Raw genomic sequence first — 27860 nt, forward strand, 5'->3', positions numbered from 1 at the left:
TCTTTAATAAAACCTTTTATTGTATTTGTCAAAGTCTGGTTGCCAGACAACATAGAAAAAGAACTATCATTCCGTATCTACTGCGCATTAATACATTTCTGTGCAATAATATGTTTACACTAATAATTCTGTCACCTATGTCCATAACATGGACCAACATCCGGGTCAGAGGAACAGAAGTCAACCACATAAATATCTGACTTGGTAGGGGCTAAACAATTCCCTTATGTACAACAGCTTAAGTCACAAAAAATATACAATACATCCACAGGGAAAATCAACAACAGCTGCTGACAGTTCGCCTTTCCAAAGTTCAACTGTAAACGGCAAGAACTATGTATTCACCATGACCTTAACACCATCAAAGAGGTTGATAGGGCTTGTGTTGAATTCCCATCACTAGAACACCGGTTTTCCCCCTGTTCCGAGTTCAACTGGAGATAGGAGTGATAACGTTGGTGCACTGAGGCTCACAGAAGGACCCGTAGCGCCCATAGATGTCTCTGGCTCGGACGGCGAAGTGATAGGTGGAGCCGGACTGGAACTGGGTGAGCGTGCAGGCCATGGGCAGCGGGAGGGCTTTCACCTCCCCGATCTTCTTCCAGTGCTGCTGGGTTCCGCTGTTGGAGTTGGAGCTGTCCTGGTGAAAGGCGTACAGGTGATAGCTGTCCACGGCGGCGCATGTCCGGTCGGTTTCCGTCACACACCAGGACAGTACGATTCCGGTCTGGCTGGGCACAAGCTTCAGCTGGGGCTGCTGGGGGGGCAAGGTCTGAGCAGCCTCTGGGGGCAGGCCGCCTGCGGGCAGAAGGGCCGAGGGGAGAGGCGGCAGGGCCATGGCGGAAACCCGGGTTTGCATAGCGGTGGTGGTGGTTACAGTACGGTTTTTCAGTGGAGAGTCCTGTAGGAGGAGAGATGGGTGTGAGAAGGACAGGGCAAACGAAGCAGCGGCCACATTTATATACCATCTTTAAAATTCTCCAACGCTGTCTGTAAGAGCATTGATAAACAACAGAGTCCTTTGAGTTAAAAATGTATTGTGCCTGATAGGAAAGCATTTATTTCTAGAGGTTCTCCTGAATAAACTTTGTTTTTTGAGAAGTTGCAGGACATAAATTGTGCTCTGTTCATGAAATTACCCATAAATCAAAGTATCTCGGCTGTTTTGGCAAAAGAGCAATAACGCAGTTTTTCCTTTCTTTAAATATATTTTGGCTATCAGCCAATAGTGAAACAGTAATGAAGGACAAGCCCTGCTAACTGTCATTAATTGGCTTAATTGTGTTTCCAGTAAAGGGCATTCCCATTACCATGTGCCATAGATTGCCAGTTTTAAGTAGCCCTTCACACCAAAACTCACTTAATTCATCTGCCTTCTCTATTCAGTCTTTGCATATCCAAGTCACCCAAAGACGATATATTTAAGTCGAGACAAAAGTATAACTTGTAGCGTTCAAGTCAACTTTAAACACGTGTGAAATGCAGTTTTTAAATCTTACCAGTGGGGGGCGATGATGTATTGTCATTTGAGGATTGCTTGCAATGTTCTGATTGCTCTGTGGCGAGGACCGTGGCGCAGTGGCTGGACAAGGAAACACCCCAAATTAGACAGATGTTTGCATATGCACCATCTAATTCCAAGTGCTGTTTATGAAATGAATGTTGTCTGGGGTTCATGCGACTATTACAACTAATGAAGAAAAAACAGTGAAAAGTTGAGATGAAACTTGTCACATCGTCACCGTTCCTACAGTTTAACCTTTCATTCCTCCATTCATAGAAAAACACACACACACACACACACACACACACACACACACACACACACACACACACACACACACACACACACACACACACACACACACACACACACACACACACACACACACACACACACACACTTTTGCCTTACAATTAGGGACAGTGGCTGAAGGACGCTGCGGAGCTGAGGATGGCGTCACTGGGGCGTTCTTAACTCCAGTCACTGAGAAGACCGAAGAGAAAATTCAAAATGTATTCAAAACAAAGGAGGCAAACACACCGTTTTCAAACAGACAAAGTGGTGGAAACAAGAGCAAAACTCCATAGCAAATCCAGCAGTAACTGGACATAGACTTATCAAAAGGGGGGATTTCTGTGTGTGGGGATAAAAGCGCCGAGCCACAGCATTACCTTGCACATCGTCGTCGTCCTCAGTGAGGTCTATGACAGAACCTTTAGGCCGTGGCACCGGCACAGTCGCTTTGGTTGCAGCGGAACTTGCAACTTGATTGTCTGAACAAGATACCAAAACAAAACAAATAGTATTAGCTACTGTACCTTTCACGCACGCTCACTCTTCATTTTTTGTCTCAAGTCTTAAACCATGACTCCCTGACACCTACCTGTCTTTGAGGTCATAGACGTCCCTTGCGGAGGTCCCGGAGCAGCGGAGCCTGTCGCTGCCGGCCCGGAGGCGGCGGGAGACGAGGTGGACGACACGGCTCCCGCCACCGGGACGAGCTGTGCCGGGGTTCTGGCTGTGGTCACTGACACCCCGGCATTGGGTGCACAAATACCCCCTGCCCCTCCCGGGTACATGGCGCGGGCGAGCGAGATCTGGGCAGGGGATAACTGGCTCGGCGCAGTCTGAAGGGTGGGCATGGTGGTCCCGGGTGCCGGCTTCAGTATGAAGGCAGTGGTGGCCGTGGTGGTCTTGGCCTTGTTCAGAGGGCTGACCCCCGAGAAGGAGGACACCGGGAGGTTGACCAGCGCGCCTGCCTGCCCGCTGGTCATCGACAGAGGCACCTGGATGAGGAACTGCTGGCCCTGCCCCACCATGCCACTCCCAGGGGCTGTCTTAACTAGCAAGGTTCCCTGGGTGCTCTGGGTGGTGATGCCCTTGGCCAGGGTGGGGCCTGCGTTGGCGGTGGAGGTGATTAGCTGGAGGATGGGCGTCTGTGACACCATGGTGGTGGGTGCTGAGGTGTAGGCAGCGGCTGGGCTGGATGTGGATAGTGCTGAGGAAGAATTAGGTCAGGGAAAAGGCGTTAAGAGACATTGTGGCATTCAAAATGTTCCTTGAGATGGATATTGTATAGTATGATGCTAAATACCACAATCTGTCTGGTGTTATTGATGTTATTCCGTTACATCCTCTTTTTCACGAGAAAAGAGTCAAATCAAAGTGAAGGCAGAAAGTGCCCATCTCACTACTCACCAGTTGCACCACTCAAGGCAGGGAGTGTTGGAGTCTGCTTTAGCTCCAGGGACGTCCGGAATGGCCTGTTTAGACAGATTGCTTATTCTTAAGAGTTGTTTACATCCACAACAGGAAGCCATACAAACGGATGGTTGAATGCGTAAATGTGTTGACTTTTAATTAATTCACCACCACCCCCCCCCCCCCCAATCGTTTGTGAAGCACACACGATATGTCTCCACTTCATGCTTACTTTGCTTATCTCAGTTGTGTGCACAAGCATGTATAAGAATTACATAATTATTGGCGTGTGTGTAAAATTCAAACATTTTTATTACAAATGACAAGGTATACATTTCAGTCAGCTTTATTATGTGCATGACAGAAAAAAAACAACAACAAATATCCTCTGTTTGTACAATCTCAACAATGCCAAGAGCAAGGCTCTCCTGATTCGTCTTTGTCCCTACAACAGAAGAAAGGTCATGAGGAAGATGAGAAGATCTTTTCTTTAAAGGCGCCAAAAAATTCAGGTTTTTTCTCGACTCGCAGGATGGCATTGATAGAATCCCGAATCTCCCTCCAGTTATCGCACGACAGGTCGGAGAACCGCCGCTCTATGTACATCCTCAGGGACTTGCGCAAGTTTCTCGGTAGCGCGTCCTTGCCCAGCAGGCCCACAAAGTTGACCTTCGCCACCCATTCGCAGTACGTTTCATAGGGGACCAAGTTCCGGAATATGTAGGAGGCGTAGCGGTCGGGCCGGGGCGTGCCTGAGTGGCTTTGGCAACTGTTGAACAGACGATTCTCCAAGTGGGAGCTGATAGAGCGGAGTTTGATGTCTGCCCGGCACTTCCCTTCACTGTACTCCACCAACCTTCCCGCCAGGGAGCTAGGGCTGGGGCGAACACCGGATGGGCTCTCCATCTCTTCTCCCTCGCACTTTCTTTCCTCCATCGCATCCCTGCTCTCCTTAGTCTCCTTACTCTCCTTACACTTCTTCTTCTTCTTCTTCTTCTTGAGTGTCAGTGTGGGGGTCTTGCCAGCAGAGGGCGCTAGTTTGTCTCTGGGCGCCTCAGGCTGCGGCTCCACTGTCTGCCGACGGAGCACGCTGTTGGGAGGAGAGGTGCAGTTTTTACTACACTCTGCACTGCCTGAGGTAGCGCTCAGGCTTGACATTGTAGAACGTCACAAGACTCAGGACCTGGACCCATTGCAGATGGAGAAAAAAAAAAAAACTGGAAAGTGTACGCCTATTGAGAACGAAATGATTTAACTGCAGTAAATAGTGAAAAAAGGGAAAAAAACTGACAAAGGTGAACAATGACATGAAATCTTGGGTTCCAAAAGTATTGTTTTGGGAGTTGAACGGATTGCAGTCTTTATTCTGTCTCGAGATTTCAATCCAGTCAAAAAGGATTACAGATAGTAATCCTGGACAATGTCAAATATTCACGTTGTGTACGACTCCAAGTGTTGTACTGGCTTCAGGCCGGTATTGTCACGTTCATACAAAAGCCCAATGGCAACAATTCTCACAATACACAAAAGAAATTCACATGATTGTGAATCATTTTAGGAACAACAAGCAAATGTATGGATTTATAGGTATTTGAAAACATTCCTCCACATGCGGAAGTCCCTTGCACAAAAAGCCATGAAGGCCTCCTTGACTGCTACGCTCGTCAGCGAAAGGATAAGATAAACAGTTAATTTGTTTGGATAGAAAAGTGTCACGCACTTAAACTTACCGTTGGGTTGAAAGAGTGCTTGGAGCAGCCACAGCCTTGGTAGTAGTAGTAGCAGCAGCAGCAGCAGCAGCGGCGGCGGTGGCAGCGGCGGCAGCAGCAGAGGCAGCTACAGCCTGTGGAGATGAGTATGCCGTCAGTAAATACACCTTCAGGTATTTTCAGCATTCTATCTGTGCTTTCATAAGATATTTAAATTATTAGTAATGTGGATATTTTGAGCAAGCAGGATGCAGTATTGATTAGAACAGCTAGAAAAAAGACCCTGAATTGCATTACTTTACTTTAATGCAGCGTTAAAGACAAACATTTAAATATACTGTGATTTTCCGATAACCACAAACCCAGGGGATACCTAGTCATGTATGACAGCATCAATATAATATCGCAATATTGCGCCAGCGCTATTACTGAAGTATGAATAGGTCCAAAACGATTACTTACTTCTTGTTTTCTTTTGTTCTCCGAGGCCTGGTTGGCCTCCCCAAACTTCTTCACTAATCTGGCTATCTTAGTCTAGAACCAAGAAGAGCAGGGGGGTTTACATGCCATTCGTCAAAAGGAGTGGATTTATACTTTGATAATCATAATCACAATAAGTGCGAAATGTGTTTTTAATTCAAAGTGATGATTGAGGCACATTGTGTAATATTTCACTAATTCTTTCTATTTAGTTTAAAATATCCAACTCGGTCCAAAAATCTCCCGATGTCCTTTCAGTGGTCGCCAGTGGGGTAAAACCAGGCCAAGCTTCACTTTGTCTGAGGAACCAGACCCACTGACTGTTTGCCTTGGCGCCACTGTACGTGCTTTTGCTATGACGAACCTCGCCAAAACCGTTTTTGTCGCATCTTTCATCTTTTCACAAATGCTGCCGTCAACTTTGGCTTCATCTTCAGCTCAACGATAATAACAGAACTGCCCCCCGGAGCTTTGTTTTGACCTGGTTAACTAGTTGGGTTGTTTCTTCATGCATTCAAAATATCTCTTATATGTTGTTTTCTATGTGGAAATGAAGTCACAAACCTGGAGTGAGTTGAGTGCTGTTTGGTGTTTAGTGGCACAGTCGATCTTCTCAACTCTGTCCTTCAGCTCTTGTAAACTTTTGTCAAAAACTGTTATCTGCAAGTCCATCAATCGTTCCCCCACCAACTGTTGTACCACCTGGAGAGAAAGGTGATAAAAGTGAATTGGAGACTCTAGTGCGAGTCACGGGAACACAAAGCACAGTTCAATCAGCCAATACTACATAAGGGACCTAACCCTAACCCAGTTCAATACCACCACCGTTCTTAGGTGCCAATTCAGCAAGTATTGCACTTATAGAATCATTCTCATTCAGGATCGTCACTATTGTGATTGGATTGTATTGTTTTTGTAATTTCAGTGTTGACTCCAACACCAGAACATAGAAAAACTTACTTCATGACTCATGTAAACATATACATCAATCTTAATTAGAAAGTAAAAAAATACATCTGCAATACTAATGTGAATCTATCTTTTCATCCAATCTGTACTTTGTAGAATAAGCTAAGGCAAGACAAACCTTTTCCAATTTAAGGCGACTGCTAGCTTTTGCAGTGATTTTCAGCTCCAGTTGTGCTTCCAGCTCCACGCCCTCCACCTTGGGCTTCTTTGCGTCCTGCTGCAACTTCAGACCGTCGTTGTCACTGCCCTCCGACAGAGCGCGCTTCAGCCCTGAGATGGAGCTCCTTTCTATTGCGTTTGCGTTAAAAACAAAACAAAACACGCTGATGAAAAGACCAGTGTTTATTACCAACTGTAAACAACTCTCTGATCTGGTGACCGTGTTGAATTACATGTTATTGTAGTTAGTGTAATGTCAAAATCACTACATTAATTTACAAAGTACGCAAGTCTACCTAGGAAATTAACAATTTGCTTGTATTTTACAATCGTTTTTCAGAAGTACTACATCATCATATAGACGCGCCACTCTGTTTCAGCACGCCGCAGTTTAATGAAACTACACAGAAACCTTAACTGCTGTCCTGATCTCACAATGCATTGTGGGATATGCTTTGCCAGAGTAATGTTTGCATACTACAATATTTCACCGGATGTACCATGACATTCTGGTGGTTTTTGGACAAAATTTGGTGGTTTCAGACATACTACAATCATTCACATACTAATTAGATGACACACCCTCCGTTGTTATAATAGACTCACAGGACAACAATATTGGACAGACAAGCGTAATGTGTTGCGACAACAATGCTGCTTGCTGCAAAGACATTCATTTACATTTGTCTTTTGAAAGTGCTTATTTATTACTGCATAACATAACTTAAATCACAAAAAAATGCTTGGTAACTATGTGCTATTTCTCCCAATAAAGACAATGATTGTAAACGTAGCAGGAGGCAAAGTGATGGCAGTTTGATTTCTAAACCAAATGTTATGACAAAAGTGTTTAAAAAGCTGCATCTATTCAATCCCTGTATATTCCTGGATAAGTCTCGTATTGTAGACGAAAGAAAAAGAAAAGGATTTTGTATAGTTTCTTTACTTTCTTTAGTTTGGGATAACTTATTGGTCTCAGAATTAATTGAGCATTTCCACTTTTGAGAAAAAGTCAGGCTTATGTTATTGCTATCCTGCCCAATAATCATCCATTAAGATGTAAATTAAACGTTGGATTCACATTTTTTCAGGCATTGAGTCTAAAAGGAGCTAACAACATTGAGCGGTTGAACAGTTTAATCCCTTTTTGCTCATTTACCCTCTCGGTGGCCATTACCTGTTTGAGCGGGAGGAGTGGATGAGGGACGGGAGGGCTTCGCCGGCTGGCCAGCTTCCTCTTTCTCCTTTTTTGTCTCTACCTTCACAGTGTCCACCTCCATCTTCTCCACCACCTTTGGCAATAACGTAGTCTTCTTGTCTTTACAATCATTCTTGTCCCCTTCCTTTATGTTCCCCGTGTTCATTTCTCCCGGCTCTTGCCCCTTTTCATCTTTGACTTCCTGATCCTGCCCCGGAACTGAGGAAGAGGAAGGGCATGACGGGGAGGAAGAAGTGGAGGCTTTGGGGGAAGAAGGCTTTTCCACTTTTGTTTGGACTGCGGGGGTACTCTTCAGGGTCTCTGCTGCTGTAGTGTCACTAACCACTTCCATGGGATCTGTGTGTCCGGGCTCTGGGCTGCTGCGCTCCTTCTCTGTTTTTGTCACAGAACTCATTGGGGAGGTTGGAGAATGCAGTACGGAATCCTTCAACGAAATCATGGCTGGGTGCCCCGTAGTGGCTTGTCCGTCCTGAAATACAGAATGTTTTGTTATTCGTAAAACCCATTGGAAGAAGCTCTTCCTTCAAATGGCAATAATGACTATACAATGAAACACAGTGAGCAAGAATGGCAGACTGGCTGACTCTCTACATTATCAAAATTAAATACAAAATATAAATTCACCTTTTGCTTTTCCACGTTGACTGTCTCGTGAGCAGTTTGCTCATCTTCATACTTGTCCTCTGTGCCCTCTGCGGAAGCCTCGACCAGGCCGTTAGAGGGCAATGATGGAGCCCCACTCTTCCCTTCCTCCTCCATTATTTTCAGGTCAAAGTCTATAGGATAGAACGGTGATGTTGGAGAAGAAGAGTTGTCCTCCTTGGCTTTGGGACTTTGTGACATGGGCGGGGAGGGGGACAGGTTTAGGGACAGCAGTGCTGTGGGGGAGCCCCGAGAGGCTGGGGATAAGGACGGGGTGGTGTGGGAATTGGAGTCCGAGGAGTCATTCTTCTCTTTCTCTGACGTCTTTTGGGCATCCTCTTTGTGTCTGCCGTTCAATAAAGGAGGGGACGGCGAACTGGACAACGTCTGAGCTCCCGTCAACAAGGTGCTGTGAAGGCTCTCAAGTTGTTGCCGATCGCTGATCTTCATAGTTTTCCTGGCGCGGAAGATCTTCTTCTTCTCCTCTGCAACAGCAACTTCCATTTTGTCTGTAAGGGAAAACAAGTTATTACCAACAGGATTTTGCTTATCCAAGACGACACAGCATTAAAGAGCATTATTTTTCTTGTTCCGTGAAATAGACATGGCCTACCTATCGAGGAGCAGTAAACTGGAGATATAAATGTGCGGGGCTTGAAAATAAACACTAGAGGTCACTGTGGAGCCCTGTGGTTTTCCACTTTGCGGTGCTCTGGAAGGTTCTTTTCATGGCCTGAGGTTTGCATTCCTAACACTTTCTAGTCATGTGTTCCCAACAGCCCTCTCTCACTACAGATGTGACTCCCAAAATGGCAATCCCAATTTCTCTTTCCTGTTGTTTCCAAGGTCATTTACGCAGTGATGAGTGCTGGGTGACAAATCAAAGGTGCAACCACGTGCCAATAACAATTTCTCAAATATCAACGATAGCCTCAACTGCTCTAGCCAAATTTTGTTGCTTCAATTAGCATGCTGGTGTAAGGATTTTACGTGTGTTGAAGTCTTGAGCCACAGGAAAGGAATGATATTGTCGTCAACAACAGCAGTATTGCTCCTCCTTCTCTACCATCCCCCCTTCCTCTTATTGGACCTCAGCCTCAGCAAATCAAAGCTGCTGAAATCAGACTCCTGGGAGCAGCACAGAGCTTATGCATACAGTTGGAGATTTTCCGTACACTTTTGACTGTAATACGGACTTCTAGCTTTGGGTGTACTCATCGAAATGTGTGTGTAGCCAGAGAGGTGTGTAGGTGTGTGTGTGTGTGTGTGTGTGTGTGTGTGTGTGTGTGTGTGTGTGTGTGTGTGTGTGTGTGTGTGTGTGTGTGTGTGTGTGTGTCTGTGTGTGTGTATATACATATATATATATGCAAATATTTGCAGAAATCTGGTGTGTAAAAGTGCTATGGAAAAATTGGACAATTTCTCGTTTTGCATTCTTAATCCAAAAGTCATCAGAACCTTTTATTAAACTTAATTAGAGCAACTCGTTATACCTTACCTTTACACAGAACTTGTGATCATGGATTTAACACCCAATTCCTCGGTCACCTAGAAGAACAGAGGCATTTAAGATTGATGTCTTTACAGCCTTAAAGGGTAAGACCATAGTAATATGAATTTTTAATTACTTAAAGCTTTTTTTCCTTCCCATCAGAAAATTGCGGTTTTAAGAGCAGATTTCTAAAAGTCCACACATTTAGACCCTCAACATTAATTGAGCTCCAATCGGTGCTCTTGGAGCAATTTGGTTTCTACATATTAGCTGCCATGACTACAAGAAGCACTAGAAAAGCAAGGGGACGCTTTAGGCTGGATACTGATGAGAAATACACAGTTGCCCTTCAGTTCCACAGGGCCTTTTTGCAGCACTAACTGGCAAATCATTAACTTATACAAGTTTTATAATGATAATGTTTAATGCTCATTGTTAGTCAGATTACTAACTTAATATGACCTGAACACTTTTTACTGGTCCAGGTTCAAATATCAACGTAATCTCAAACATAAAAAAATAAATTGAGGGACATATTGTCAAAATCATAGGATTAAGTAATGCATCCGTTGAAAGTCCAATACTGCACATAAGCATAGTTGAAGAGTAGCTAATGCTTATGTGAGGATTAACTATATAGGCCAGTCAGATTTAAATTAAGTTAAGAATAATACAGGATTCACATTTTAATTGTTCGTTATTTGAATTGGCTAGAATAGCGGCCAGACTTAATTTCAAACTAAGGTGAAAACTAAGGGTACGACTGTACTGTTGATGAGCTACTGGGCTAAAAGTCAGCTACTGATAAGAGGGACTGTATCCTAAGGGCTGGTTAGATTTTTTTTTGTGTGCCTGATGCGCAACTTGGTGGGCTGACGCGTGAATTTTGCAATTTCTTCACAATAAACTGCAATAGACTAAATGTGTCCTTTACACAGGGTGAGTGTTACATTGTGTGTACAGCTGAGCTGAACTAACTAAGATGCTGACTTAATATCCAACAGCTAAGCAATTAAGGAAGCATTTCCAATTCCTAAATCAACATCAATCCAAGTAGCTAATGATGACTCTGTAGCAGTGTAAAGTCCCGGCGTGCTGCCTTTGTTGGCCTGTTTCACATTCCAGTGGCATACGATGCAGTGCGCAATCTTTCCTCTCCCCAACCGTACGGTTTCAGTAACCGTGTCTACATTCAGAGCAGAAACCTAAAATGGCCGTCTCCTCTGCTCCACACAGGCAGTCTGAGCTCTTACTAGCTAGCTGCATGACATCCAACATGAGCACCAAATACCAGATCAAACTGCAATCAGATCCTGTTCAGTAATAATAATTTGAGCTGGATATCGACTTTACAGAAAGGCTTCAGACACATTTGTATGCATAAATTAATTCCAGCTATTATTAAAACCAGAAATGACATCAGAACCTGTGTTTTGTCTAAGCAGATTTAATTGATCATAGTTGAGGTCTTGTAGCGCAAACTAAATTTAGACATAACTTCATTATTTTTCAAGAAACTCCAGACAAAAAGCTTAATACTGTGTCCATATTTGGCATGCCTGCACAGCAGTCCCAATGCCTTGCTGCCGATGGCTAAGGAACCCAGAAAGCTGTGTATTATTGCTACCACCAAATCAGCATGTGCTCAAGTTCAAATAACTTGTGATGGGCATTTACCATAATTTTAAACATTATTACATTATTGTGATGAAATTTACATCTTACAGTTAAATTGGTCAAATAATATGAATTTTTATTTCTAAATGGTTCGACAGATTAATCGAGCACTGAATGATCGTCATTAATGAATAATCATTCACATTTTTTTATTAATTGACTTTCAACTTACTGAAATTCAAGGCTTATAAACAATCCTCATGATTTCTATACATTTGCCATCATATCAGAAAGTGCACAATCCAGACAGAGGAATAGGACATAAGAATAATCGTCGACCGGGGGGGTATGAGAGATCAGGACATGCCGCTAGTTTTGTAAATTGAAGAAAATGAGCACAATCTGGGATACCAGAAGCACAAAATGGCAGAAAGGGGGAGGGGCAGACTAGGACTAAACCATCTACCTGTGTGCTAATTATAGGGGTCTATTTTTATTTAGACTAAGGTCACAGTAAATAACAGACGTGGTCACACTGACTTAAAAAAACACATACAATACAGTAGTGCTGGTACAACAGTGACCCTCAAAAAACAGAAGAGAAAAAACCCCAGAGATTCTTGAATTGTAAATGCAAAAAGATACCATAAATGAGGATAAATCACACAGCTGTGGCATTTTGTTTAAATATGAGGTGATTTTAACCGACTCCCAGCACTAGCTAGCGCACGGACACAGGAGAACTGCATACTGCCACTAAGCGACTCCCATCCCCCACCCCAGCACAATCTCTGCTACGCAATGGAATTTTACAGCAAAGCCTGGACTAAACCATTCTGATAGAGGGCGTGGGATCCACTCTGCAAAAGATCTGCACCAATTTAGAATCAATAATTTGTGAAGATGTGTGACTTTTGATTCTTTAATTATGACAACTAGTAGAATTATCTCAGTTCAGTCTTCCTGTCTACAACCCTAGATGTGGGTTTCAAGTTCTGGGATTATTTTAACATCTGGAGTCTCAATTCTCATGAGTCAAAGTATAAAAGATAGTCATAAGTAAAAAGAATCCTAAATTAAGGTGGGATTATCATAACAGAGAGCCCCTGCAGTCTCTACAACTCTCTCTAGTCTGAACTGCCTGCCTGCATACATACATACAAAATGGCTGCTGGTGCAGTCGTCAGCGAGCATAGCATTCAGCTTGAGCACATGTTTAAAGCCCCGCCTACTTGAATGTAAAGGTTTCGCTTTACTTGTCTGCAGGGAACTTCTTTATCAGCGAAATACGTCCTTCATCTTATTTGCATAGGCCATTAAATAGGTGTAGCCTCAGTTATAGGTCTAGCACATAACATAATACTGCACTTTTGGCTGTCTTTTGTACCTTACTTGCATTTCTTGTTAAAATAATTCAGAAGAGATGTCCCTCCTCTATCAAAATATGTTTTGTAAGCAAAACAAGAAACATCAAGATTGTATGTCTCCTTCATTCTATCCTATAAAACATTCAGTGACTCCAAGCTCCAGGATCAGGCCACAAGGAGCTGCATTCCACAGCTGGCCCCATACCCCTGTCAAATTAAACTATAGGGATGTGATCTTTTTAGTTTGACTCTGTAAGAATTCCTGAATATTTTCCGGGGACAGTAAATAAATCTCTCAATTGTCTTCTTGATCAAGCTCAAATGACCTTGACGGACCTCACTGTCGGTTATCCCCCGGAAGTCTACGCATCACTTGTTCTCCATAAATCAGTGGTGTGCTTCGATGGTCAACCTGTTTTGCTTCATTGACAAGAGCAGTGGGCTAGGCTTTGAAACACACTTTTATAGCGCAATAGCACAGATACGTTTAGAAATCATGATATAATTGATTTGCAAACTCCACAGGTTCGCCATCTCAAAGTTGATTTGGTCGAGAACAGGTTGCATACCGCATGCATTCAAAGCCAAGCAGCCACCTAGCTTGATGGTATACCTCTGAGGTGTCCACATACATTTAAACAATTTAAATTCAATTGGTTCATAATTTCCAACAAGGTTGTCCACTAGCTCCAGCTTCACTTCTCTTTTCTGGATAAATGGCTACTAACAAAGTCACAAAAAAAAACAGGTTCAAAGAACCTAACATTATAATAGCATAGACGTTCACGATGAATTAAAGCAATGCAAAACAAATAAGGGTAAAACAATCAGATCAGAGGTAGGTCTCAGTAGGCTACTATAGGAGCAAACATGTCACGTAGAAATATCAGAGTTTCACTTGAAAAAAAAACAGACGTCACCCACAGCGACCTTTTAGAGGGGGGGTTTGATAGAAAGAAATAAACAATTGCTCATCAAGGAAGCACACGGCCAATAGACAAGGAAAAGGAAAAAAGAAAGAACAAGGGAGGGCTGAGTTTGGACCATACCATCTGTCTTGTTGCGGGAGGAGAAATGAGGTTGAGGTCTTTGTGTTGGGGTCGACTACGAAAGCATTTGAAACCTATTATAGACTTTAAAGTTTAAACTATTTATCTACTCCTTTGGAGGAGTCTGATGATTGCTGACTGAAAAAAAGATTTGCTATTAATAAAGTAGACATGCTGCTGCTGCATTTAAGCAGCATATTATGCCCTTTACTCAACCAAATGGCTAGCTAGCAACGCACAACTAACGTTCTGCCACTCCACCAAGCAGCTCCCCTCCCCCACTCTGGATCTGCATCTGCCGCAGTCACGCAGGGCTGAACCATTATGGCAAAGGTGGGATAACTGCTCACAGCTGCAGTTTGATAGGACCATGAGATCCCAATGCATTAAAATACGTAATTCAACATGAAACAAAGAAAATGAAAGTCAACAGCTAACAAGAGGAGATATGAGGTTGAGGTCTTTGTTTTACTGGCTGAGGGAACGAGCAACTGCTTCGAGGCCAGGACTAGAAAGGGACCAAAAGGGGGCGGAGCAACACCAGGACTGTACCATCTTGCAGGTTTTTGTTCGTTTCAGGGCTACGTTCTTTAAAAACTGCAATCTCAATCTTAACATGGTGAGACCTACTGCTCTAAAACACAGTAAGTACCACTGACACAGCAGTGACCTTCACAGTACATAATCAAAGTAGTAAAACAAAAACGCATTGTTTATCCGATGGAGATAATTTGGAAGGTATCAAGTTGCGAAGAGGTAACACAAAAAAGTACAAATTCCATTCGTTGCCACATTCAGAACCCGTATAATGCGTTTTTTTTTTGAACCACTAGCTAGCATAAGAGACAGGACAAGTACACTCCATAGCCTGTCACTTAGCAACACCCATCCCCCACTCTAGCTCAACGTCAGCCCCAGAATGGAAAGCAAAGCTTGGACTGAACCATTGTGAAGGGGGGGGGGGGGGGTTCTATAAACGATTCCATGAAGCAATTTACATTCACATTCCCCTTCAAAACCATAGGGGCAATGTGAGTGAGAATTACCCACCCCCGACCTTAAATATATCAACCTTGATAGAGGCCGTTTTTTTTCTAAATCAGACATGTGACTTAAAATATCCTGTCATAACCAAAATGAACCCTCTCAGTAATAACTATTAGCATGATGGCAACACCTTGGAATGAGTCCTGCGCCGTATCCACACCCCCGGCTCATTGATTCTGGCAATTTTTTATGTATTCAAGTATTTTAGCCACTGACACTCTCCTAAAGAAGCAGTGAGAATATCATAGGTAATTTACAGCCAAGCACATTTTCCAACTCTACATACGGAGATTTCATTGCCTTCGTTTAGAGCTGTAAAATGCAAAAAACAAAAAGACATGATGCAAATCCAAAGACATGATTTATTTTATTAACATGTGATGCCCTCTCTTGCAGCAGGGCACAACATTGTTGCGAAGTTGCCCAGGCAAACAGTTTTGGATTTGAAATTGAGTTGGCGCATTGATTTGCTCTATCAAAAATGGCGAAGCAAGCAAGATTGTTTTCGTCTGGGTTTAAAAATGAATAACAATAACCCATCACTCAAATACAAAATGATTACAATTCTGCAACCACTTTGTCAGTCTTGTCAATCAACTAAAAGCTGACGCATGGTTGACAACTTGCAATGCAATTGTCACCCTGGCAACACTCATAATTTGTTACTAATTGTTAACTACTAGAGGAATAACGATACACAGCAATGCAAGCTGAAAGATTGCTGAAATTCACCCTTGCTAAAGTTTTGATCAGCAGCTCTGAACAGCTCCATCTCCCTCCCCAAATACGTAGCTTTGCTTCACTATAAGGAAAAAATAGCATCCAATACAAATAAATTAAGAAATGCAAAGTAATTAGTTATGGCTTTGTAAATGCCTAATATCCCATCCATACTTGAGCTTTTTATTTGAATTCATCTGAAAATGTAGATTTTATTACACCCAAAAATATTTATCGACTCTCCCTCTCTCTCCTCTCCTCTCCTCCCCCCCCCCCCGACCAGGCCGCAATTTTGTCTCCCTTTCCATGCATTATGAAGAAATTAGAGAGGGAACGATCGCTGGCCATGACGACCGATCTTGTGTCCCCGGCCTTCCAAATAAAGCAAATAAAAACACTGTGTTTTGTAGAAGAATTTCCGTTGCATGGATGGCTGACCAGCATTTGTCCAACTCTACTTGTCCAGTGGGAGTTTCTTAAGGACCCAAAAAGTTGGACGTGTCTTCAGGTAATAATACATTACTGATGTGTTTAGAAGAACATAATGAACACTCATCTCAGGCCAGGTGCATATATATAACATGTACATAACATAATGTGCACAATAACATGTGCATAGACAATTTCTTTTCCCTGACGATTTGGCAATTGCCCTGTTTCAGGTAAATAGATCACATCCAATAGCTGCTGAGCTGACGGTCAAAATGAAGCCTCAGAATACAGAATGAAAATACAAGCAGATAGAATATATGCAATTTTTCCCCCATCACAGTTTTTATTTTAGGTGTATTTTACTCAATTTCCTTATTGAACGAAACAAAAAACAAAAAACAAAAAAAAAGGCACTGTGCGTAACAGGGACACTCAGTTTCAGCCTCCCCCCTTCCAGTCTGCTACCACTGCAAATATAATCTAATTATGTGGGAAACACTGGGTAGGGTACGAAGATAATTGCTCATCAAGGACGCACATGGCTGAGAGGCCAAGAAAATGGGGGCGGGCCCAAAATCAGTCTGTACCTACCGCCTGACTTACTGCAGAGGTATTTTATACAAATTTGATGACATGCACAATCTTAAAAATGTTAACTTTAATTATAACCACACCCTCAAAAGGAACACTAAAGAAACATCTGCTTTCTCCCAACAAGGAGACTTATTAAAGGCTAAGTTTAATTATGTCCTATTAATAATCGAGTAGTGCAACTTCCAATTTTAAAGCGGCACTTTATGCCCTTTATTCAAACAAAGACTAGCTAGCGCACAACCTTTGCCTGAGTGCACACACCCCAGCACACTCCCTCCGCCAGGCAGCTCCCCTCCCCCACCCTGGAGCTGTCTCCGATGCAGTCAGTATGGACGAAACCATTCCGGCAGGGGTGGGACTTTTCAAAGTAAGAGAAGGGGGAAACAGAAAAGTCTGAAAACAGTGTGCAAAAATGTGAACTTTCTCAATGGGCCATGGTCTAATTAATTATTAAGTGTGATCAAGATTGGTTAAATTAGTGGCCCTCGTTTTGGTTTTTTTTTAAGAAGTCATCAGCTTTGACAAAGAAAAATACAGTAATGTTGTACTCAACATAACCTTGTTGTGAATAAAAAAAAAAAATAGGTGTACAGCTTCAAGCACGAAGCATCCTTGCTGCTTCCCCAGTCATGGGGTTTAGTAGCGATCACGGACCCAACCATCCCGACATAGAGGGGTGGTTCTTGACTCAGGGAAACGAGGAAAGCCCCATACCAAAGGAAGAGAAAAAAAACATACATTTCTGATCATGTTCAGCCTAGTTGGGCTGGTTCATCAAATTATTACAAAAAGACAAAACATAAATGATTTGATCTAACCTGTCTACATAACATACAAAAACGGCAAAAAGGGAAATTCATTTTAGAAAGTAAATGAGATCAGATTTAAAAGAAAAAAAAAAAAAGATAAAAATGGTGGTATCTGAGATTAAGTTTTTCTTGTATTTTGCATCTCCTTTAACCTTCGTCCGAACTACATCTATTACGTCAGTCTTCCTGTTTGTTCTCTGCCCAGCCCCCATCCATTTCAACACAAACTAAAATGGCCACCAATGTGCTTTAGCATGCTGTGAGCAGTACGCTAAGCAGACCACGTTGACAAACTCCACCCATATTTTTCATCATGTTTTTTGGCAGAACTTTCCACACTTGGAACAAGTCATATGCAACTTTGAACTTAAAAAATCAAATTTCTTTATTCCTGAATTCTACTTTTATTATAACAGGATACTAAATGTGTCCGCAAATCTATGCATATGAGAACAAAAACAACTTTATTATCGACAACCAGTAACATCTTGCTTTAATCTAATGTTGGTGTTTTCTCTAATCGGCCAAATCGAATGTACAAAAAAATGCCGTATTATGCATTACACAGTGGTGCAGTGGTTACAGTTGCTCTAGTGAGCTGTCCCACATCCCAAGGCCATAAGGCAATCTGTGAACCAGGATGCACAAGACTTGCCTCTAAACATTACATAACCATTAAGGGGACGCAAATTGTCAATCTTCTAAATAAATTAAGATAAACCTTTCAATTCATGAATGTTTCACCAGGGCATAAAAAAATGACATTGAAGTTATTGTTCCGTTTTATTACCCAAACTAGGAACAAGTTTATCCGTTGGGAGAACAATCCCACGTGAAAATTATCGTGGGCAAACCACCGAAATATGAGCTTGTGTTCCAACAATACTGCGCCCAGTGCGCAGTCTTCCCATCCCCCCATGTTCCCCGTCTGCATCTGGACTCACTGCAGTACTCAAAATGGCAACCTGCCTCGCTAGGCACAGCCAGACTGAGCCGATACAAGCTAACGGAAAAATGCACCAATACAATCATGACAGTCACTTGATTAGACCCAGTTACTATATACATCTATAGCCTTAGTAGGAAAAACATCCCATTTCCGCTTTATTGCAACTCAAAAATATTTCAATTATTTATGATAATTTAATGACAGGTTTTGCACTGGTCTCCTGCAGCACTACGCTTTCAGATGTTTAACACCACTGTGCGTAGGTTTCTAACTTAAGTAAATAATTCTCCCATTCGTTAGACACACCTTTTATAAACGTTTGGATTGCTATCCCTTCCAATCGAAACTGTATGATGCCTTTGAGTGATATTTACATCATGAATGCTTCTTATGTGGCGTAAGGGAAATTTCCAAAGACATCTTGGAAAAATCACCTGACATGTGTTGCTTATTTGTGTCCTGCGCAACGACTGACGTTGTCTCCAAAATATTAAACATTAATATTATTAATTATATACTTTTTTTTTTTTCATACAAATAAGATCTATTTCATACAAAAAACAAATATAATATGAAAAACATGTTATATCTATCAATTAATACAGAAATTATTGCATCTCTCTTTGGGAGACAAACAATTGGTAAAATTGCAAAATGTCGAACAGAAATATTTCCATTCGCAAGGGAAAAATAAAAATGCCTTACAGCAAGCTTGTTTGTCGAAAAAAAAAAAAGGCTATATGTTGAAACTTCTAAAAAAAGGACTTAGATTAAGGCATCCCAGAAATTGTGCGCAAGATTTTCTATTGTTGAATGCTAGCTGGGGCTGTGCAGACAGAGAGAAGAAAAGGGAAAGGAGAGGGAAGGGGCTGAGGGCAGAGCCAGAGGGCTCCATCTGCCACGTGACCATCCCTCACCCATGTGCCGCCCAGCAAACTGGTTTCATGGAGGAAGAATAATAAATAGGTAAGCGAATCAACATAAATGAATAGGAAATTAATTAAAGTGAAGTCAATGATTGAAATCAATTGGTTCCAAATATTGCAGACAAAGTGAGGGCATTTTTGTTATGAGTCGCTACCAATGTTTGACGTATGTACGCATAAGCTCTAGCTAGCAGCGCAGACTGGTAGGGCACAGACGTCCGCCCATCCCCCACACTGCAGTCTGTTTCACAGTCTACTTCTACAGCCAAGGATGGCCTGTACCATTCTGGCAGAGGGGTGCTCTCTTCGGATGAGGAAGCTGGAGAGGTCAAACACAAAATCAACTGTCAACACTATCTAGACCTTTTGTTGCTCTGAAAGAGAAGTCGAAACCCCAGCAGTGGCTCTAGAGGCCAATCTAGAGCCAAATGATCAATCCTTACCCTCAAAGAAAGCCTGATCATAGTCACATTTTGTTTAGGGGAAAGGCTACACGGCAATCACATAAGATTCAAGAGTACCAAAACGGCCACTTAAGATTAAAAAAAAATTTACTGGTAAAAAGGTGAAATTAAAAAGTGGCTGATAAAAAAAAATGTTAAAATTTAAATCAACATTACAAAGATCACAAAGAAATAATGGAAACCTGGATCGTGCAAAGAATTATAGGAAATTTTAGATTATATATATATATATATACACACACATACACATATACATATATATATATATATATATATATATATATATATATATATATACACACACACACACACACACACACACACACACACACATATACGCACACGCACACACATACACACACTTTTAATTTTTTTATTTTATTTTAAGTATAAAACTGTGTACTTCTTCCTAAAGCACAATGTGCCATGAAAAATAAATATGGAGAAAAAATGGTGAATATCTCCAGTTGCACAACAGCTTGGACTGGGAAACAAGCTAGCATAGCCCACATTTTGCCCATCCCCCACTGCCTTCTTTGATGAATTGCTTGCACTGCACGCTGCAACTCAAAATGGTTGCCTGCTGCTGAACAGACAGGATGTCTTTCTACGGGGCTGTGGCTCCGCCTCCTTAGGGCTGGAACTACAAGGTCCCTACTTTCTAAGGCTACATATAAGGTGAATTTCGAGGCAGTTTTTTTGAAGAACCCCCAGTGTTTTGTTGCATTAAGAAATGGAGAGATATGCCCACAGGCTTAAATCGGTGGAAATAGGGATGTGCAGCAACAATGCCAAAACAAGCCATGCAAAAAAAACAGAAGCACAGAGCATTTCAAGGTCACTGCTATAATGTTTTTCGCCAGCATTTGACCTTCACAGAGCAACATGGCTCCAGCTATTCTCCATACAAGGAGTAGACTAGAGGGGAACTTGGTGCAGCTTAAAGTGCCTTTTTCTATCAATGTATGCCCGTGAAAATGCGAGGTACTATCATGCTGAGAAGGGGGTCTAATGCAGTACCATTTGCCAAATTGTGAGATCCACAGTCACAATCTGAAACTGCATGGCAAAAGCTATTTTTTTTTAAAATATATTTAAGTATAAAGCTGTGTAAGATTTTACCTCTTCCTAAAGCAGTGTGCCATGAGAAAAAAAGTGCCAATATTTCCAGAATCACAACAGCTTGGACTGGGAAACAAGCTAGCATAGGCCACATTTTGCCCTTCCCCCACCCCCTGCTTTGATGAATTGCTTGCGCTGCAACTCAAAATGGTTGCCTGCTGCTGAACAGACAGGATCTCCTTCTACAGGGCCATGGCTCCACCTCCTTAGGGTTGGAACTACAACGTCCCTACTTTCTAGGCTACATGCAAGGTGAATTCTGAGGCAGTTTTTGCCCCCCCCCCTTTTTTTTACTAGCCGAGTGAAAGAGACAACTTTGCAGTATACAGACTAAACTAAAATTAAAAATAAAGAATATCACCCAAGACTCCTTTGCCTCAGGCTGGCGTTTTGTTGCATTAAGAAATGTAGAGATATACCCACAGGCTTACATCGGTGGAAATAGGGATGTGCAGCAGTAATGCCAAAGCAAGCCATGCAAAAAACAGAAGCACAGAGCATTTCAAGGTCACTGCTATAATGTTTTTCACCAGCATTTGACCTTCACAGAGCAACATGGCTCCAACTATTCTCCATACAAGGAGTAGACTAGAGGGGAATTTGCTGCAGCTTAACGTGCCTTTTTCTCTCAATGTATGCCCTTCAGAATGCGAGGTATAGAGAGGTATTATGATGTTGAGCACGGGGTCTAATGCAGTACCATTTGCCAAATTGTGAGATCCAGTCACGATCTGCAACCGCATGACGATTTCACAGTCTCCCCAGAATACGTTTTGTATTCCTATCCAAAATATATTTTTGTTGTTGTCATGTAAAAATATAAAAAGTCAAAACAAAATTCTGTTCCTGGAATACAAAGTGAGAGCACAGACCTTTGCCTGGGTAACACCTTACGCATGTAGCATATCATCTGGATCTGGCCAGATCCCACATAGCATATTGGGACAGCGTATCAATATGTAACTTGAATCAACAGTCTTTGGGTTAAGCTACATCAAATTTTAATAGATGTGAAATCCTAAGATCAAGGTAATTTTCGACCACTCAAACTACCTTATAGACCTTGATCGAACACATTATCATTTTACTTATGTATTGCTGTTCATTTTGAAAGTTTTGACAAAATAGGTGTGAAAATTCTGATTTTCGTAATGATAAACAAAATGAAAAGGAAATTGCTCACAATAATTAGCTTGCATGCAGCATCAGTAGCAAGCCACATTCTGCTCCCATTCAAGCAACATACGTGTATGCAGCTCCAAACCTCCTGGCTTTGTCTTTTTCTGGCATCTGCATTTAGGCACTATTTCCCAAAAGAGCACATTTTTGAACAGTAGAATACAAAAATTTTCAGCATAATTTTAAACTGCTTATTAAACTGCTTATATAATTGTTTATGGCCAACTTAACAGCCATAACCAAATACAAACTTAAAGTGTTTGGACACAATTTACCTCTTCAATGGATACTTCCCTTGGAAAAGCTTTTGGTGACTCTTGCCAGGGTGGAATCTCACAATAGCCTCAATTCCACAATCGTCCTAGCCAAGTCGGGCCGAGAAGCCCACTTGTACACAGTTACGATTTGTGTTTCCTTAAGCGGTGGAACCGGAATCAGCAGGATTCCTTAAGACTACAATGACGACGATAAATTACGCAATGCATAGACAAATGCTGTCTCGATGAGTCAGCATTGTATATGTATGTATGTGTGTATGTATGTATGCATGCGATGTGTGTGCTTGTGCTGTGTCTACTGAGTGTACGGGACTTGCCCCAATTGGTTTTGGTGTATGGAGGTCTGTGTTATATCGTAGCGCTGCAGCGGAAAAGGCCCCTAAGTCACCCACGAGTCCGGCGGTCGACACCCAACGACCGCAGGAAAGCCCCGAGCACCCCTCTCTACAGCCACAGAAGACCCCCCAGCCACCGGAACTCAGGTAATTCAAGATGGACGCGTCCAAAGGAAGGTTGTGCAAAGAGGTCTGCAGGTACAATCCATCCATGCGTAACCAAAACTATTACCAGATGGCACTTAATTCATAAAGAACACACCACACCACACTACAACACATACACACACACACACACACACACACACACACACACACGCACATGCTTTGGATGGTGGCCGGTGAAATGAGGCCTCTGCATTTAACCCATCCTGGCTTGTCCTTCCTCCGGGGCCACAGCCAGGAGCAGTGGGCAGCATTTGTCAACGCACCCAGAGACCTGGTGACGAGTGTCCATCGCTGGTCAGACAATGATGTGTGCATGTTTTTGGTGGGGGTCCTTACTGACGTTAGGTGGAGGAAACCCCATGTGAGCACAGGGAGAACATGCAAACTCCACACAGAAAGGCTCCTATTTGGGCGATAACCCGCCCGGAGCACTGTGCCAACAGCACCCCAGGCGGGAATCGAACCCAGGACCTTTTTGCTGTGAGGCAGCAGTGCAAGGCACTGCCCCACTGCCAAAAGAAAAATGTCCTCAATGGCTACAAGCCAGAATATTTGAAACTCTTAAGAAACAGTTACTGCCCACCTCTGTTGATTAGAAGCAGAGATGGAAATCTCAGTCTCTAATTGTCTAGCATGCTTAGTGCAACTGTGACAACCATTTGGAACTTAAGAAATTTCTACAATGAATTGAATTTCTGATGGAATCGTCAATGACACAATTTTAGGCAAAGTGTAGCCATAAGCGGCCGATAGACTACTGTGCGGAGACACTCTATACATCCACAACCAATCCCCAACCATCAGTAGTCAAGCTCATTGTTGGTGAACTACCATTATGAGCTCAGTCAAATGTCAACAGCAGCACATCTACTACACAGGTGGACAAACTTACCTTTTTGTGTCATTACCCCGCCCTAGCATTTGTTGTTATATCGACCCATGTAACTTACGAGTACAACACTTTTCAAACGAACCCTCCAATATTGAGGGATGACTAGATTTATCATATACCTCTTTACTTGGTTTCTACTTTTTGTTCTGTGTTGTATTTTTGTTCTGTGTAACCTGAGTTTGACATGACTGTTGACTTGACATATTTGCTCTTACAATTTGCTCGCAAGTGTTTATCTACGACTCTCCAATACACAAGCTTAGGCCGTCTTATGCCTACCATACACTAGAAGACATTGAAAAGACTAATGTCAGACACCCTCTAACATCGAAATACAATTTGTCCTAGGTCACTGAGTTTTGACTCAGACTATAAGAAAGATAGATTCCTTTTGAGATTATTTCCCATCTTGCTCCTGGTGGAAATTTAGAGGAAAAACTGTTGAACAATGGAGCAGAAACCAAAGCAGCTTTTGGTGATTTTAGTGGCGACTTCCTTTCTTGGTTTAAGTTCCGTTTCCATGAAATACGAAAAACCTTGGTGTTTGTGAGCTATTACCATATCATGACTTCTATTTTTCCGAAATCTTGCTGAATCTTGAACGCATCACTTACCCGCAGTCGAGTGGACTCGACGTGATCAAGGCTTTTTGTGGACGAATGTTTTTTTCGTATTTTTTCATGAATCCGATAGAGTAATGGGGACCAGCGACGTAAAATATCTACCAGGTAAGACCGTAGATAAATACAATTAAACGTCTAGTTTGTAATCTCTTTAACTACAGAGCACACTGGACACAGTGTGATTGTACATTCTGAATCAGAACCTGCACATTTATAGTACATAGTATGATGACGTCACAAAGCGTCTGTAAATCTCACTGTGCATTTACATCGCTGATGTCGCTCAAGAGGAGTGTTTTAACAACTACGATCGTTCCTGGATCATGAAGTGTGGACACAAAAGAAAGGGACGGTTCCTCCAAAGGTACTTAGAGCTTCCTGCGGTGCGAAAATGCCTTCTGTGACCGATTCATTTTCGGGATTTTGTGAAACGCAGCACAAGTTAGTTTTCTGAGTTTCCCTTAAACGCAGCATAGTCTTGGGTCCAACATTCTTTTACTTCTGGTATAATTGCAACAGTTTTTCCACAAATTTCTGCTCAGAATGTATGTCGATTTTGAACAAACTCGAACTACAAGATGTCCAAGATTTCCTGGAGTCCCCACCATGTTTACTACACGGTATGCCGCTTCCTGTTGGGTGCCGGAGAGAGCACAACTATCGGTTGTTGACAATGTTCACTCATTGAACTTCACTATTTGCATGAGCTAAGATTAAACTTCCAATAATATTAAACATGTTTGATTTTATTGTCACGTCAAGACGAGAAAAAGACTGACTTAAAGACAGCTTGGACTGAGTTTCATGACCCCGATCAAGATGACGGGGGTGCCCACCAACTGCGGTCCGACATTGGAAATTTGTCTGCAAAAGTGAAATTCCTTGAGAATAATATGGTTGTACATGGTTACAACTCAGCATAAGTCGCCACTGATGATTCTAAAGCCAAACATATTTTTTCATACATTTTTTCACAACAAGCTATTCAAACACTATTTTATTTGGTTGTCTCTGATTATTGTGGGGGTATACTATTATCTTTACTTAAAAAATAGTAATGAATAGTACTATTATTATATCATATATCTATTTTTTATTCTGCTACTTTATACAGATAATGTTAATGTATGACAGGGATATTTACTACTCAAATTTTTAGCCACCATCACAGATGAGCCCATGCCAAGATTGAATATACATGTTAAAAATATGTTCTATATTAAGTTGTGGGGACCAAATAAGTGTTTAAACTTAGAATGATACCACTAAATAGGCATATCCTGAGAAGGCTAAGCAATGAATAAGGGAGGCAGAGAGCAATGCGCCACGATAACACGAGGTTGTGTCTGCCGTCTCTACTGTGAGGAAGCCAAAGTGTGCGTGTCGATACAAGCCACTTAGCAAAAAATGCAGGACCATCATCGACATGCTGGATTTCACAGATTTTCATATAACTAACATGTTCTAATGCGTTATGAGGTAACATTTGTGATTTAAATATTGGCAAACAAAACTGTACGCGTCAGCAAAGAAAATTGGGTCATGAGCTAATATGCAAACTGCGAATTTCAACAAGAAAATAGGGTGCGATATCGGATATCATATGTAGGAGGTGTGTCGTCCTTTAAAATTTAAATATTGTGGCACTGTGATTATAAGGGCTTTTATTTTATTAAGTTGCTTAGTTGTTACTTAGGCAACAGGCAATTGAAAATGAGAGCATGAAATAGAAGAATTTCACCTAAATGGCTGATAATCAACACCAGGAAAAGTTAGGAAATGAATGATTGGGAAATAAAAATTTAAAAAAATAAAAGGGTGGAGCCTTTTAGGGTTGCTCCTACCCAGCAAGCAAAGGCTCGTAAAGCCAATGTGAGCATGGCCAGTGAGTAAAGAGAAGGCAAATAGGAAGCTGATATGTTCAGTTTTCCACACAATTGGATGCTAGGTATGGCCTCACTCATGTGGAATACATAACTAAATTATTCAAAGTTTGTGAAAACATTGTCACTAGGTGGGACTTCCTGACACATTTGTAGTGTAGTGTAATGAGGCTTATTTTTTTCTCTAAAAAACAAGAGTAAATCAGCTATAGAACACTTTAGAAGGGACAAAGAAAAACAAAAACATTTTGTTGTTCCTGTTTTTAGGACCGACATTAAGCCACACCCACAAGCTCTGTATAGTCCATGGAAAACTACTGAAGGACTGTACCACTTTAGACCAAAGGGGAGGGTGGTGGGCTTTTTTTTTTTTTTTTACTGATTTCAAGTAGGTCAAACATAAGACTTTCGGGATCAACAGCCTGGATGATTGTCAAAGTAAAGAAATGTGATTATCTTTAGATGTGCCTATTTATATGGACAGATGAACTGAATTCAAAATCACTTTCTTTTGATCAACCTGTCTTCATCTGCAGGGGCAGCTTGTTTTAAGCATTTGTGAGAAAATGGCTTCCTTTTGCAGGGGAGGGCTTGAACCTGCAATCATTGGCCAATACTCTTAAAGGTCAGATATGAGACAGGTCAGATCTAATATAACTGATTAGTGTGTGTGCGTGCGTACATTTGTATGCCAGCATGCTTGCATGTGTCAACTGACAAACGTATCCTTCGCGGAAACCGCTTCGCACAATCCGATTTTTCAGTTCCAACTTTCTACGTCAATAAAAAGCTCTTCAGCAATACGTAGACATGTATTATTCCAGGATGAGATTGTACTATATGTGGCATAAAATAAAAAACATTGAATTGTTAATCACAATTAAATGTTATGACCGTATCGTCTCTAGGATGTCTACAACATCAAAACCAGCAATATCTTCTCGCTGTGAGAAATCAAGTCATTTGGCGTCAGACAAATAATCAAGTGTGTTTGAACATCGATTTTGTTGATAGTGGAGAAGAGATATTACAGTGGAAAATGATGTAATTGTGTTATTTTTATTTTTTACAAAAGGATGTTTATAACAAACTATATTTGTAATGCTAGCTACTTCGGAAACATCCGGCCATTTTTTTTTGTAATTCCTGCCTGACGTTTACCTCACCTGTAGGGGTCGCTCTACATCTTACAACCAAGTTAGAGGCTCTGGCACAGGAATTTAAAATGTAGATAACTGTGATGATGATGATATCCGCAATATAACAGTCAGTATGCCATGTTTTATTTGGGGGCTAATGTTAGCATTCGATTACTTACCGGTCCTTAGTCTCTCAGTTGCCCGGCAACGTTCCCGCGAATTTTCCCGTCGCTGCACAGAGCGCTGCGTCTGGTCGCTCTAGCGGTATTGGACTCTCCTTGGACTGTCGTTGCAGTGAACACCTAGTAGCAGCGGTGTGGTCAGGTACCGATACACCAACCGCTCACCGGTGAGACGAGTAAGCTGTAGCAAAACAAAAAAACCCGGGGCGG

The 27860-nt window shown here is 41.9% G+C and overlaps 1 protein-coding gene across 3 annotated transcripts; it reads right to left on the reverse strand.

The window, feature by feature from the left end:
* On the reverse strand, positions 1-27860 carry atf7ip (activating transcription factor 7 interacting protein). Of its 3 annotated transcripts, XM_079999612.1 has the most exons (14): positions 27648-27860; positions 9882-9931; positions 8366-8892; positions 7700-8210; positions 6482-6651; positions 5959-6096; positions 5377-5448; positions 4936-5048; positions 3203-3267; positions 2388-3002; positions 2176-2277; positions 1916-1987; positions 1500-1582; positions 1-901 (listed from the first exon to the last, which is right to left on the reverse strand). In XM_079999612.1, the coding sequence occupies exons 3-14, from the start codon at positions 8885-8887 to the stop codon at positions 431-433; spliced, it is 2934 nt and encodes a 977-aa protein (XP_079855738.1). In that variant the 5' UTR covers positions 8888-8892; positions 9882-9931; positions 27648-27860; the 3' UTR covers positions 1-430. The 3 variants fall into 3 exon arrangements, with proteins under 3 accessions (XP_079855738.1, XP_079855739.1, XP_079855740.1); XM_079999613.1 differs by lacking the exon at positions 9882-9931; XM_079999614.1 differs by lacking the exons at positions 9882-9931; positions 27648-27860 and adding an exon at positions 9374-9480.

Source organism: Zeus faber (genome assembly GCF_960531495.2).
Source record: "Zeus faber genome assembly, chromosome: 4".
NCBI classification, from domain to species: Eukaryota; Metazoa; Chordata; class Actinopteri; order Zeiformes; family Zeidae; genus Zeus; species Zeus faber.